Source organism: Mesoplodon densirostris, chromosome 7, assembly GCF_025265405.1.
Source record: "Mesoplodon densirostris isolate mMesDen1 chromosome 7, mMesDen1 primary haplotype, whole genome shotgun sequence".
NCBI lineage: Eukaryota > Metazoa > Chordata > Mammalia > Artiodactyla > Ziphiidae > Mesoplodon > Mesoplodon densirostris.
Genome location: NC_082667.1, coordinates 116,577,412 through 116,592,720, shown reverse-complemented (window position 1 = coordinate 116,592,720; position 15,309 = coordinate 116,577,412). Strand labels below are relative to the sequence as shown.

General features: G+C 46.1%; 1 protein-coding gene across 3 annotated transcripts in view; it reads left to right on the top strand.

Moving 5' to 3' along the window:
- SIAE (sialic acid acetylesterase) overlaps positions 1–14,027 on the top strand; it is a 35,315-nt gene extending 21,288 nt beyond the window's left edge. For all 3 annotated transcript variants that reach the window (XM_060103262.1, XM_060103264.1, XM_060103265.1), the window contains 6 exons: positions 3,022–3,199; positions 4,609–4,718; positions 5,289–5,422; positions 9,795–9,952; positions 11,199–11,388; positions 12,802–14,027. In XM_060103262.1, coding sequence (XP_059959245.1) covers positions 3,022–3,199; positions 4,609–4,718; positions 5,289–5,422; positions 9,795–9,952; positions 11,199–11,388; positions 12,802–13,077 — 1,046 coding nt within the window. In that variant the 3' untranslated portion in view covers positions 13,078–14,027. The remainder of the gene's footprint in view (positions 1–3,021; positions 3,200–4,608; positions 4,719–5,288; positions 5,423–9,794; positions 9,953–11,198; positions 11,389–12,801) is intronic.
- The last annotated feature ends 1,282 nt before the right edge of the window (positions 14,028–15,309 follow it).

Here is a 15,309-nt window from a genome sequence, read left to right as displayed (position 1 = left end):
TATTCTAACAAAACCAAGCAAAACAAAGCGTAACACACACCCTTCTCCTGGTACCTCACCTCTCTCCTTTGCTCTGTTAAACCTTTTTAGAACACCTTTTCATTCTTTTCATTGCCTTCCAACGTGTTCACTCTTTAACCCTTTATAATCTGGCTTCTGCGTCCAGGTCAACAACCGCTTCCCCCAAGGTTACGGCTGTTCTTCTACAGTGCACTCTGGACACCCCGTAGCATCGGCCCTGCTGACTGCTGCTTTTGGAAGCTGCGCCTCCCTCTGAGCTTGCTTGGCGCTTCCTTTCCTTCCTTCTCCCTCTCTGTCCTCTCCCTGCCTGTTTCTTTGCTTTCTTCAGTCCCTTCCTCCAGACGTGGTCCCTCGTCCTCTTTCTGGTCCATTTTCTCTTTCACCTGTACATGCTTTACCTTGGTAACCTCAATTGCTCCCACATTTTCAAGTATTAATTCATTCAGCCAATGTTTGGATGCCCACTATGAGCTAGGCGCTATTCTGAATGCTGGAGGTATAGCAGAGAATAAAGCAGGCAGGCACGCCTGGTCTCCTGGATGGAGCTTACAGTCTAGTGAGGGAATACAGAAAATGAATAATAAAATTTGTAAATTCTATACAAAGTATTGATACTATTCAGTATCACACTGTCAGAACTTTCCCTTTAAGAACTCAGAAACTGAATAGATTTGGGTAGATTTTTAATGAATCCTTTGGTCTGTGAACTCTTAATGCATGTCATCCAAAACTCAGGAATCAATTAGATTTGGATAAGGTATTATACCTTGCTGTCGGCTCCATTTCACTCTCTGAACTCAGAGACTCAAATTTGTGAGCATCAAGGGATAGGTTAGATGGTGGTGCTTGCTGAGACAGAAATAAGTACATAAAATACATCAGGGAAGGGGGCCAGTACTGCTGGGGCTGGAATGGGGTGGTGGTTTCCCACTTAGAGTGGCCACGGAGGTCCCAGCTGAGAAAGGCAGCATTTCTGTAATAACCTGACAGAGGTGAGGCCATGCAGGTGTGTGGGGAAGAGCCTAGTAGGTCAAGCCCCTCTCACATTTCCAGTCTCTGCAGCCTCTTCTACTGCCCTCATATCTCTGATTGCAGCTGGGAGGGGTCTCTGATTTTAAAGACTCCCGTGATTAGCTTGGCCCTATCTGGACCAAGCTAACTGTAGAGAGGAGGCAAACTGTACCCCAACCTGTACCCTTCTCCTAACCCGTACCCTAACACTAACCCATACCCTAACCTGTACCCTAACGCATACCCTAACCCTAACCCTTACCCTAACCCATAAAAAAAACACAAAAAAACAAAACAAAACAAAACCTGTCCAGTTTTACGTGCCTTTGTACATACTGTTTCTTCTGCCTAGAATGCTAGCTCTACTTCCTGGACTCCTGTCTTTCAAGGCCGCCCGACCTCCCTCCCCTTCCCGCTTAACTACGTCTTCCCTCTACCTGCCCATCAGTGAGTCACCTTTATTCCAGCTGCCCACAGCTACCCAGCACCAGCCAACAAACATTCACTGACTCTGCACTGGGTGCCAGACATGGAGAATATAGAAGTCCTGATGGTTTAGTGGGGTGAGGGAAACACCAGGCACAGAGTATGCCCGGAGAACAGGGAAGGAGGTCCGCCCTCACCTGGCATTTAATGGTCTGCCTTTCATTTCATATTCTTTCTCTTGCTGTTAAAACCCCTTAACACTTGTTTATACCTCTTAAAGCACTAAACCATATTTTGCCATCTTTTGTACTCAGCTGAATATTTGTCTTATTCTGTAGAATATAAGACCTCTGAGGAGAGGTTCCATGTCTCTCCGTATCCCTTTAATTACAGTACCCCTATCATCTAGAAGCGCCTGGCACCTGGCGGGTGCTCAATCCATTTTAACTGATTTGAAACTGATTTCAATTCCTACTGTTATGCTATCCACATTTTGAGAGCCGAACTGTATTGAGTTTTGATCTTTCACGTGCCAGGCCAGTGATTTACACAAAGTGGTTCTTTAACAGCTGTTGGATTGGACTGATCCCATCAGCTGCATGTGTTCACGTTCCCCTCTTCACCAGCCTTCTTCTAACATGGAAATTGCCTCTTCTGGTCTGTCTTGGTTACAGGGCTGTATGGATGAATGAGCTAGATGATGCTGAACATTTATTTATTTTAAAAAGATTTACTTATTTATTTGTTGGGTCTTAGTTGTGGCATGCGGGATCTTTCATTGTGGCATGTGGGCTTCTCTCTGGTTGTGGCGTGTGGGTTTTCTCTCTCTAGTTGTGGCATGCGGGCTCCAGGGCACGTGGGCTCCGTAGTCTGCGGCACACAGCCTCTCTAGTTGAGGCACACGAGCTCAGTAGTTGTGGCACGTGGGCTTAGTTGCCCCGCTGCATGTGGGATCTTAGTTCCCTGACCAGGGATCAAACCTCTGTCCCCTGCATTGGAAGGCGGATTCTTTACCACTGGACTACCGGGGAAGTACCGATGCTGAACATTTAAACACTGGTTTTGGTTTCTGTTACTTTCCCTTTTGGCCAAACTCCCCATCACTTGTTTGTTCTTGTTTTCATTACCATAGCTACAAAATTGGGTATAAAACTACCCAGAAAAAATATACCTTTCTTCTTGACATTGCCCCATGCTTGCTTGTTCCCTTCCACAGAGCTAAGTGGGGATGGATGCTGGGAAAGAGGAACACGTAGGTGAGGGTGGAATGGGGGCCAGTGGCCTTTCTGCCCCTCACCTATTGCAGAGGAGTATTAATCTTCCTAGATTCTCAGGGCCCTGCACACGGTGGGGAAGCAGGGGGATGCCTGCTTGCCTGGCCAGAGAGCCTTTGGCTTTCTGCTAGCGAGACAGCTGCCTCTCAATCTTATCCTACTCTTGGAGAGTCTCAGAAAGAAGTGCAAGGCCTGACCCACACCCATTCTTCTCACCTGGACCCACCTAGGAGCTGCAGTCCCTATCCATCTGCTTTTTCCATGACTGTTTAACTGTTTCTCCGAACAGAAAACTTGGGCCACGGCAACTTCACGTACATGTCAGCAGTGTGCTGGCTCTTTGGGCGTTACCTGCATGACACTCTGCGGTATCCCGTGGGGCTGCTCTCCTCCTCGTGGGCCGGGACGCCCATTGAAGCCTGGTCATCTGGAAGGTCGCTGAAAGCCTGTGGGGTCCCGAGGCAAGGGTAAGAAAGCGTCCTCTGGTCTGGGAGAAAGCCAGCCAGGAAATTTTGTAGAGAGGAAGATCATGGTCTCCTTCGGGGAGTCAAGAATGTGTTGAATGTACAAATATGTATTAAATGTTTGTAACTTATTCAAGTATTATTTTCACTGTCATGAGCACCACACTCGTCTGAGAATATGTCAGGAAGGAATTATGACCCTTTTCCTTAATAACAGTGATAGCTAATACTTAATAGAAGCTTTCTAAATGCTGGATACTGCTGTAAGCACTTTATATATATTAACTCACTCAATACGACACTCTCTTGAAGTGGATACGATTAACACCTGATGGAAAAAGGTACTAAGTCTGAGAGAGGTTTAGTGACTTGCTTGTGGACACGACTAGGAAATGATAAAGTCTGGTGTCAGTGTCTGTGCTCTTAACCACTGTGCTGTGTTGCCTGTGAGGATAAACACAGTCTAACAGTTTGGAAGAACAAGTACCCATGTAATCAGAGAAGTGTATTAGAAGACTGATGGTGAAAGCACGCTCAGGAAGGGCTGGATCACGAAGAATATTTGGAGGTGGGGGAAGGGAGAGAAAAGGCTGGTTAATAACATCTTGACACTAATGTTAAAACAGAGATGAACAATATGTGAACTGCTTTCACCGACCTTGTCTCATCAGTTCTGGGAAGAGCATGGACTTGAGCTGTTGGTATATCTTGGGTAAAGGCCTGCCTGTTGGGAAGTGAAGTTTTCCAGTTTTGGAGCAGAAGGACTTGCCTTCGGTAGAGCTGGAGGAATCTAAAGCCAGGCTTCCCAGATCTCTGGGGACATGGCAGGGACAATAGCAAGGGGAAGTGGCCATTCTCATATGCAGCTGCTACAAGTGTAAATTCATACAAGTATTGCACAGAGACAATTTAGGGACATGTTCAAAGTCTTAAGAAAATGTGCCTTTTGACCTGGCAATCTCATTTCTGGGAATTTATCTTAAGGAAATAATTAAGACTGTATGCAATGATTTAGCTCTAAGGAAGATAATCATGGCATTGCTTATAAAAGCAAAGAGCTTAACGCAGTCTCAAGTGTCCACCCATTGAGTACTAGTTAAATAGACTTACTGCCTGTGCGATAGACTCATTGAACGCTCCTCCTCCCTGGTCTTAATCACTAGATGGAAACCAGGATGGCCCCGTCTGAACTCACAGAAAGCTGACTGATGACAGTTATTCTGGGAAGAACCTGGAGTGAAATTTGGAGACTGTCCTCATGCTTTCATGGGAACAGAGTGGTTGAACTGAGCTCAGTGTTGCTTTCATCAGGAGTTTGCCCCTAGTGAAGCTGGATAGATGCCCAGCTCCGGGATCATCATGTGATCAGTCATTGGCTCTCTCTTGACACTTGTGCGTCTTACTGATTTCAGGTTCATGCCATCTGATCTTGAAACTGGTCCCAGTGACTACTCTGTTCTCTGGAATGCCATGATCCATCCGCTCCGTAATATGACTCTGAAAGGGGTGATATGGTACCAGGGTGAGTGTTCAGTTTGCTGGTTTTCCATTGTATCAGTTAGCTGTTGCTGCATAAGAAACCACCCCAGAACTTAGTGGCTTCCAGCAGTAATAATGTTAGTGAGCTCACTATTCTCTGGCTTAGCAGGGTAGTTTTTCTGTCTGAGCCACTTTGGCTAATTTCTGCTGGGATCTCTTATGTGCCTTTGGCCACCTGGCAGGTTGTCTGGTGGCTGGATGACCTAGCCTGGCCTCTCCCTCATGTCTTTTGACTGGGGCGGGCTGTCTGCCGGGGCCTCCCGGTTCTCACGTGGCCTCTCATCCTTCAGCAAGCTAGTTCAGATATCATTTACATGGCAGTGTCAGGGTTCCAAGTGTATCAGGAGAGAACAAACCACAGAGCTGAATTGCTTTTCAAGCCTCTGCTTGCATCGTGTTTGCTGATGCCCCATTGGCCAGAGCAAGCACAAGGCCAGTCCAGGGAGACCTCAGGAAGGCCCGCTACCTAAAGGCATGCATAGAGGTTGGGGAGCAGTGTGTGGCTGCCTTTGCATCTACCCCAAACTCTTCTCACAGTTTGGACTGTTTTTAGGGGAGTCCAATGTAAACTTTAACAGGGACCTGTACAATTGTACATTCCCTGCACTCATTGAAGACTGGCGCCAAACCTTCCACGATGGCTCCCAGGGGCAGACGGAGCGCTTCTTCCCATTTGGATTTGTCCAGGTATGTGCTGAGAGGAAGAGGGTTCATGGGCTTTGGTGTGGGGAGGTGCTGTTGAGGTCTCTTCCCTGGAATCCGTCTTCCTTTTTTTGCCCTCCTAGCTTGCCTGCTGGTCAAGAACTGAACATAACTTAATTCATCTCAGTTTACTGATGGGACAATTACATCTTAAAAAAAGTTAATAAGTAACCAATATTTCTTCTTATTGAAAAGCATTACATGTTCATTAAAGAAATATTAAAGAGAAAGGCAAAAAAAAGAAGCTAAAAACACTTATAATTCCACAATCCAGAAATAAGCAGACCTTTTCTGCTCATATATTTTTGAAATAGGATCCATACCATAATACTGTATCATATCTTGCTTTTTCTCTTAAGGTCATATTGTGAACATTTTTCGTGCCAATAAATATTAATCTCCAGCACAATTATAACAATTGGAGGGTGTTCAGAAATATGGTTGTATTGTAATTTAACTAGTCTTCCATAGATAGGCTCTTAGGTTGCTTTAAACGTTTTGCCTTTATAAGCAGTGGCATGTTTATTTTCCTTGTAGCTAAATCATTGCACACATGCTTAATTATTTCCATAAGATAAATTCCCAGAAATGAAATTACTAGGTTAAATTGCACACTTTTTAAGGCTTTGAACATGTCCTTAAATTTTTCTGTGGAAATGTATCAATTTGTATACATTTATACTCTTAGCAACCATGTGTGACAGTGTCCACCTCCCCACACCCTCCCGAACTTGCTGTTATCCCTCCCACCCCTGAGAATGAACCGCGTTCTTTCACTCACTCCCAGCCCACTGCGCATGCTCTCTGCCTAGAACAATCTTTCTCTCCCACACTTTCCTACCTAACTTTTATCATCCGTCAGCCTGGATATCAGGAAGCTTCTGCGACTACCCAGAGTCTGTCCCCATATGGGTGATTGCTTAGTACCCTTCACTTCCCCTTTTTACTTGTATGCACGTTGTGCACATGACCACATTTTCCTGGATCACATTTGTAGCCCCAGTATGACCTAATTGGTCGGCACTCATTAAATATGGCCCGACACACAAATGAAAAAGTATATCAAGAGAAACCATACTTTCAGTTAGCGGTACCTCGTCAGAAAGATTCTGCTTCAGCCTTGTCTAAAAGGAATAAACATATTTTACCAAGTTCATAATTGCCTTGCCTCACCTGTTCACGTGACCCCTCCGAGACCTAGGTGTCTTAGCAGGGTAGTAGTTCTGACTTGTCTAGAACATAGGAATTAAACAAGTAAGGTGTTATAAAAACAAGGCCCAGGTTCGTGACCCGGTCTGGGAAGATCCCACATGCCGCGGAGCGGCTGGGCCCATGAGCCATGGCCGCTGAGCCTACGCGTCCGGAGCCTGTGCTCCACATCGGGAGAGGCCACAACAGTGAGAGGCCCGCGTACCGCAAAAAAAAAAAACAAAAAAACCCCGAGGCCCACCTCACAGCATAAACACAAAATAGGCTTTAATGTTTGAGTTGGACGCACCTACTTCGAGGCGTCCGCCTCTGAGTGTCCCCGAGATGCTTTCCTCTCACCATCCTCCTGTTCCTCTACCTCATCCCATTTCATGTACCTTTTTTTGGATAAAGATTTTTATAGACCTTCTTTCCACTTATAATTACTTCACAATCATTTTCTTTCTTCTTTCTAACATTTGTTTTGACTTTGAACGAGAATATTCTGCTCATTATTTTCAAAATAGCAACTCCTGTCACCAGTTCTGTATTACTGTTGGTGGAAGCTATTCTTTTTGTCTCTCAGCCTGTGTACATGGTGATTTGAATGTGACTTCAACCGATTCAAGCCAACAATATGTTTAAGTGCTTATTACGTGCCACGAACTGTGTGAGGTACTAGAAATATAGCATGAAGCAGAGAGACCTGGTCCTTGCACTTGTGCATGCAGTTTAGTGGAAGTCCCTTAGCCTTGGGTGTCAACTTTATCATCATCAACAACAGTATGTTGGTTGGTTGGTTGTGGAAAACTGGGAATATAAATGTTTAACTTCAAAGGGAAATGGCAAATTCGGCAACATAATGGCTCAGAGCATGGTCTGGGGATTCGAATCCCAGCTCTGGCACTTCTTTAGCTATGTGATTTCGAACAAGATATTGAACCTTTTTGTTATTTTAAGTATTAAATGAGTTAGTCCATGTAAAGCCTGGCACAAGCTAGAAAATGTCAGTGTTGTTTTTTTTTTTTTGCTGTACGCGGGCCTCCCACTGCCGCGGCCTCTCCCGTTGCGGAGCACAGGCTCCGGACGCGCAGGCTCAGCAGCCATGGCTCACGGGCCCAGCTGCTCCGCGCCATGTGGGTTCCTCCTGGACCAGGGCACGAACCCGCATCCCCTGCATCGGCAGGCGGACTTCTCAACCACTGCGCCACCAGGGAAGCCCAGTGTTTATTATTATTAATGAGAGAAGTCAGAAAATCTGGAGGGACAGTTGGTGTGTAAAGGAAGATGAATTGACTTGATGGAAGGGCCGAGTGTGAAACGGTGGTGGCAGTAACTAGAGCACAGTTAGAGGCAGGACACGAACTCCGTGGAGAGAGCAGGGCTAGACGCCTGTGTCTGAGTAGAGAGGTGAGCGGAGGCCCGGGGAGAGAGTAGAAGGAGCCGGAGTTGAGGGACTGGAGATCCTAGGAGTGTGCTTTTTTTTTGCAGTATGCGGGCCTCTCACTGCTGTGGCCTCTCCCGTTGTGGAGCACAGGCTCTGGATGTGCAGGCTTAGCGGCCATGGCTCACGGGCCCAGCCGCTCCGCGGCATGTGGGATCCTCCCGGACCGGGGCACGAACCCGCGTCCCCTGCATCGGCAGGCGGACTCTCAACCATTGCGCCACCAGGGAAGCCCAGGAGTGTGCTTTTTAAAAAGGGTTTTGGAGGAACAGTGGAACCCACTGCAGACTGCAGATGCTATTGTCAAGCCCTCCAAATGTGCCCACTTTTATATTCTTTGGCTATTATATGCCTTCTTTAGCAGTGATCAGTATTTCTACTAATCACTGCAGGAGACTGAGCAAGTGCCCTGCTTTATCTCAGGAAAAACAGGAATTTCATGCGAGTGTGGAGTCTGCTGGTGCCCCCATGAGGCCAGTGTGTAGTAGTGCAGCCGATGAAATAGTGGAGAATTACTGCAGGAATTCTCAGCAAACTGCCATTTTGAGACCACTTCCTAGGCTTGAGCGGCTGTTGGTAGCATTTCCCCTCAGCGCTTCAGGTTAGTAACTCACCCTAGACTTTGTTGCCATGATCCTCATCATGGCGCTGGTTGGTGAACATGGCTCCACTTTCACTCTTCTTCTGGCTGTTGTGTGGGAAGTAGTAGGGTCACTTACTGGATCTTTTTTTTTGCCATTTTCTAGTTTTCATGACATTTCATTGTGCAGCTTCAGCGCCTTTTATCATTTCGTATGTTAAAGCCAATTTGCATAGGAGATTTTAATAAGAATCAAGTGGTGGGGAAATGTACACCTTCTCTTAGTGGGAGAAACCACAGAGCCATATGGCAAGAGGGTGTGGCTCTCGGAAGGTGTGAAGGACTGCGGTCCTTGGTGCAATGTGCCGCGCGCTCAAGGGCAGATTCCTCCCTGCTTCCCCACAGGGCTTTGCCCTGTGTTGTACACAGAGCTGTCAGTGGCCGACCTACTGCTTTGTAACAAGCTACCTCAGAAGTTCGGGGCTTACCGCCTCAGCCACTGTGTTTGCCCCTGATTCCATGGGTTGACCAGGCAGGGAGGGCTCAGCTGGGATGGCTCATCTCTGCTCTGTAACTTCAGCCAGGCTTGCTCATGTGGCTGCAGTTTGAACCGAAGGATCTAGAATTCACATGATTGGCCCCTCAGCTGGGACGGCTGGGATATTAACACCTCTCTCCTCATGACCTTCCAGTTTCCAAGGCTGCTCTCTCCACATTTCTCCAGCAGGGTAGCTGGACTTTGGTTACATGGCCATCTCAGGGTTCCAAGAAAGTGAAATCTGAAGGCAAGGGCTCTTGAGGCAAAGCCTCAGAAGCTGCACACCATCACCTCTGCCGCATTGTTTGTCAGAGCAAATCACAGGCTTAGCCCAGGTTCAGCGAGAGGAGAAATAGACCCCACCTCTTGCTGAGAGGGGTGGCAGAGTTCCATTGCGGCGAGGGGGATGAGAGGTTCAGCCACGAGGGTGAGAGGCTCCGTAAGTACGTGTTGGGTGAGCACGGGAGTCAGTGAAGCAGAATCCGGGTCTTCTTGTGAAAGACTCTAGTGTAGGTTTCTTTTTAAAAATTTTTAATGTTTTTCCAGCTTTATTGCAGTGTAGGTTTCTGATGAAATAAAATGCTGATGCACAATGTCTACTTTCTAGTTATCTTCATATTTGTCTGGTGCAACCCCGAATGATGGACTTCCCCAGATCCGCTGGCATCAAACAGCGGACTTCGGCTATGTCCCTAACCTAAGGATGCCCAACACTTTCATGGCTGTAGCTATGGATCTCTGTGATAGGAATTCGCCTTTTGGCAGGTGGGTGCTTCTTGGGCTTTGTTTGAACAATAATACATGTTCTTTGTCTGTGGCCTTCACTCTGATGTTCACTTGTGAGGGGGCCTGAGGATTGGACATTAGAAGCATGATTTATCAATCATTCACACTGGATGTGCTTCAGTAACCAAAAACCCTCACCATCCCAGTGCCTTGATGCCATGGAACCTTATTTCATGTTCACACTCCACGTCCAAATAAGGTCAACAGAGAGGCTTTGCTCTCATCGTCATTCACAGATCCAGAGCGACAGAGGCTCCAGGGTGATCTGTGCTTCCACATGCACCTACGGTCTCACGTTGGTAATTAAATGGTTCCACCCAAAGCAACGTAAGTCACTTCTGCTCACATTGCACTGGCCAAAGCAAATCCCATGGCCATGCCTGTCTTCAGCGAGAGCAGGAAATGGAATTCTACTGTGGACTCAGAGGGGGACTATCTGGATGACTACCCTGATGTAAACAGCCCCTATGATTACCACCCGCTAGCTGTAGGATACCAGGGGATTTCAGTGTGAAATGGAGCCCAACACAGAGTGTCTGGATTATAGCAGGAGCCTGAATGAACATTTCTTTCTTTCTTTCTAAATCTTTCTTTCTTTCTTTCTTTCAGCTGTGCTGGGTCTTTGTTGCGGCGTGCGGGCTTCTCTAGTTGTGGTGCACAGACTCTAGAGTGCGCGTGGGCTCGGTAGTTGCAGCATGCGGGCTTAGCTGCAGTATGTGAGATCTTAGTTCCCTGACCAGGGATTGAACCCGGGCCCCCTGCATTGGGAGTGTGGAGTCTTAACCACTGGACCACTAGGGATATTTATTTAGTTTTGAAAGAATGAATGTTTATTGAATGAACAAATAAAACCTAGAGGGGACCAAGTAATGAACAGCTGATTCAGATGAAACACAGGACTTTCAGTGGTTGCAGCAGTCTTACGAGAGCTCTCCTAGGTTAGTTCCAGTACCTGACCTCCCTCCCTCCCTCTCTCCCTTTATTCCTTCCTTCCGAGTCCTCGGTTATTTCAAGGTTTCCGACCCATAGAAGGCCCAGAGCCCCATCTGTGGTTACAACTCACCATTTCTCTTAGGCTGACTCGCCACAGATCACTGGCTATTAGATTCAGTCAACTTTATTCTCACCTTCTTAAAGGGTGCTTTGTATAAGATTTCCTTTTTTAAAAAATGTGATTATTGTTGAGCCCAGATCCAAAGTTCTCTACCTCTTCTTTATCCTGTAGCACACACCCTCGAGATAAGCAGACGGTGGCCTACAGGCTGCACTTGGGGGCCCGTGCCGTGGCCTATGGGGAGAAGTTGACCTTTCAAGGACCACTGCCTCAGAAGATAGAACTCCTGGGCGACATGGGGCTGCTCAACCTCACGTATTCCCAGCCAATCCAGGTGCAGAGGCACAACAAGATATTTGAGGTGAGAACTGCAGAAACAGTAGGGGTTCATCCTGTGGGGGGGGGGTCGGGATTTCCTCCACACCGAGGCCCACCTCTAATTATAACATGACTACGAGGCAGGTTTTGGTTGGTCAGGTGCTGAGTTTATCTCAGAGCAACAAAAAAGCAGCTACTGATTCATTCACTTAGAGGCAATTTTGATGAGACCACCAAGGAAGGGAAGACGTGCCCACATTGAAATGATACTCCTTTTGCGTTTTCCCTCCCAGAGCAGCCATCTTTGCATGGGAAAGGGCCCGTGGCTTTATCTGTGGGCACCTATTGAAAGGACCCTCGCTCCAGAACGTTTCCTTCATCCGTAGACATCTTTTCTTTGTTGTACTATCCTAAATTCTGATTTTCTTTTGAGTTGAGTCTCTCCTTTAAGAGGTTGAAGCTTGGTGATTTGCAACTTAGTATGAATTACTGTAACGGAACTCTGTACTTGCTTCTAATACCTGGTGAGGATCATTCCACTGTGGAACTGGGGCTATTGATTAAACAGCTTATTTAGGAGTCTTCTAAGGTCGGGGTTGGTGGTGGAGGCATTCCCAGGTGGAGCATTTAAATGTCTTTGGGAGCCCCGAAGTTGTTAGGCTGCGGTGGGCGGTGAGTGAAAAGAGGGCATCGGAGGGGGGATGAAAGAATGTAGAAGACAAACTTTAATTACACAGGAGTTTATCTAGGACTGTTCCTCCTCTGGAATCCTAACCAGAGCATCCACCTGCCTCAGGTGCTTCCTCAGCACCTACTCCACCTAGCTTCTCTGCATGCTGGGTTTTAGGTGAATCCTAGCTCCAAGGAGTCTGTGTTCTGAGTTCTCCTCTCTAGTCAACAGCTGGCAGGCTGCCCATCGTCTGGACCTGGAATCTTAGCTGGGACCAGGACAGAACTGAACCTTGGGAACTGGGTATTTCATGCTCCCTTCACCAGATGGATTGTTTTCTGACTTGAGACCAGCTCACCATCCACAGTTCCTTTGTGCCCCTTCTTCATTCCCCAGCTCCTTTGGGAGCCAGAGAGCAGCACTGCGGTGGCTCACTTCACCCAAATTCCTGCCTGCTTTGCTGTTTGGCTGGAGGATCACGGGAAGGTTGTTCAGGGGAGCCTTCCCTGAATGTTTCATGACTATGCTGCCTTGTCTCCCTCAGTAATTTCATGTTTTACTTACTGATTTAAGCTATTTATTTTAGCACGTGAACTTTTATTATGGATCTGTGGCTGTGCTGGCCAGACCCAACCTGGACTCAGGTTTGTTCTGGTCACTGTAGGAAATGTGTCTGTGGCTGCAAGTGGCCGCTTCTCCTCTTTCAGTCTGTCTGAAGAGTAGTCCCGCCTCTTGGCATATCCTGCTGACTGTCCTAACTGTTCCTGTTTATGACTCTCCTGTTAGATCTCCTGTTGCAGTGACCATCAGTGCAAGTGGCTTCCAGCTCCTATGGACACTTTCTCCGCCCAGACGCTGGCCCTGAATGTCAAGTCTTGTCATGACAGCCTGGTTGCTGTTCGCTATGCGTGGACCCCATGGCCTTGTGAATATAAGCAGTGTCCCCTGTACCACCCCACCAGTGCCCTGCCAGCTCCTCCCTTCACTGCTTTCATTACAAACCAGATTCCTGGGTATCGCAAGGTTGCTAAATCATTCCGTTGCAGTATGATCATATCTTAGACCGAAGTGTGGATCCTTTAGATTTGGGCATTTAGGAGTTTAAACGACAGCTACTGCTTTTTAATGGAAATGAATAGAACTGCCTCACTGACAGTGCCCGGCTAGCACATGGCTGTTTCCATATTCTGAGATGCCAGAGCTGGTAGGCAAATGAAACGCTTGTCTTTTGTCCTCCAGTTGGGCCAGGTATCCATATTAGACTAATTCCAAACTACAAACAACTTGAATCTCAATATCATTCACTTCCCTTATTACTGGGAGTGAAATGTCTTTAACACTTTTGTCCCCTTACCTCCAGACCGTGGAAACTCAGGGCTGGAAGAGATTTTAAGGCCATGCAGGCCAGCTAGCATTTATGTTTTTTTCTATAAAATACGAGAGGTGGTTATCAAATTTCTGTATAAAGTTTCCCTTCTAAACTTCCCAACAGTTTTTCCTCATGTGGAACTGAAATGTTTCTTCCACTACACCACAATCTTTCAGAGAACTGATTTCAGCCCTATTTTGTTCCAAGCTGAAAACAATTCTATTCCTTTAGTCTAAGTAATGATAATGTGAATATTTAACAGAAAGAAACCAGAATCATGTGAAGGCATTTTGGGAGGCGCTAAGGGACGGCCTCAAGGAGGGAAGAGAAAGGTGAGGTGGAGCAGCCCATGGGGAGGCCATGTGACCGCAGAGGTCACTGAGAAGCAAACAGAGATATCAGGCTCTTTAAAGGTAAGAGGTTTAACTATGAAAAGGACAATCCAGCTGGAAGAACAACGTGAGGCTGAAAGTAAAGCTACACGATAAGCATTTAGAAAAATAGATGGGGCAAATGTGAAAGAGGGCTTTTGTGTATACTATTAAGAATCATAATGCTGTTTATTGGTTGATTAAGAACAGTTAAAGGCACTTGACAATTGTCTGTAATCTCTAAGAAGCTGGAAATAAAAGTATAATCATTAGTCACGTGTACACGTTCCCCTCTAGTCAAAACTGGGTTATGAATGGGCTTGCAAATTGTCCTCTGAAGCGGAGAAAGGAGTGAGGCTTATCTGTGGGTAGCTTCCATTCCCTTAATGTGAAAAATGAGAACGAAAGCATAAGCATCTCTCTTGCCATACGTGTCCCCAAGGGGCCCTGGTGTAACTGAAGAGCAGGAATGCTTCGTCAGCGCCAGGATCTTCGTAAAATGCGAAACAGCTACGCAGCTTGCGAGGAACTCTGCTCCTTCGAGGACTTCCCAGCGCACAGTTGGCTCCTAACAAACACCCAAACCTTGGCCTCTTACTCATCCGGCCTAACGGGAACCACGGACCCGGTAACAGACTCCTGCGGAAAAGCCAATCTGCTGTCCACTCCTCCTCACCACAACACTTAACGCGTGTGGCGGCTGTTCTAACTTGGAAGAAGCTAGAAACAGTTAAGCGCTCCAGGCCCAGGTTCCCTTCACCCCCAGTAAGCTAGGGCACACGGTGTAAAAAGTTAGGTTTAGGTGGTGGATATCTTAATGAAAAGTCATATGAAAGTTTATTTTTAATGGTTGAATAATTTAAAACATGCTGTGGGAATTCAGTTTCTTTCCCAAATGAAAATAACTTTTTACTGTTTGAAAAAAATCGAATTCATAATCACTAGAGAAGACTTGGATGCTAAAGAAAAGTATAAGTTAGTAAAAATCACCACAAAATTCATCATTTGGAGACACTTAACATCTTGGTGAACATCACTTGATTTGTTTAGGTCACATTTTACATACTACTACATGGTATATTATTTTTTAATCTGCGTTTTGACTTACTCTAGCAAAATAATTTTCCTATGTAAAGTGAAAACAGATTTAGTTTGTTTCAGTTTGTGGGAGCTCCATATTTTCTTTAACCAATTTGCCATTAGTGGACACAGGGTTTTAAACAAATACTGTGATAACTGTTACGTGCAAACACCATACCACACTTAATTCCTTAGGGTCCTTAATATGGAATAATGGGTTTAAGGATAAATATGTTTAACATTTTGATACCTACAGCTTAACCCTCCCAAAGGGTTCAACAGTTTACATTTCCACCAAGGCATAGTACCATTTTCTCCCTCATTTTCACTGACATTGGATGTTGTCAAACTTAAGAAATCTTTAACAATCTAATAGATGAAAAGATTTTTTAAGTATGCTAGCTAGGGCAGTGTTTTTCAAGTTACTTAAAATGATGATCCATAGTAAAAACATTTTACATCATTCCATGTATC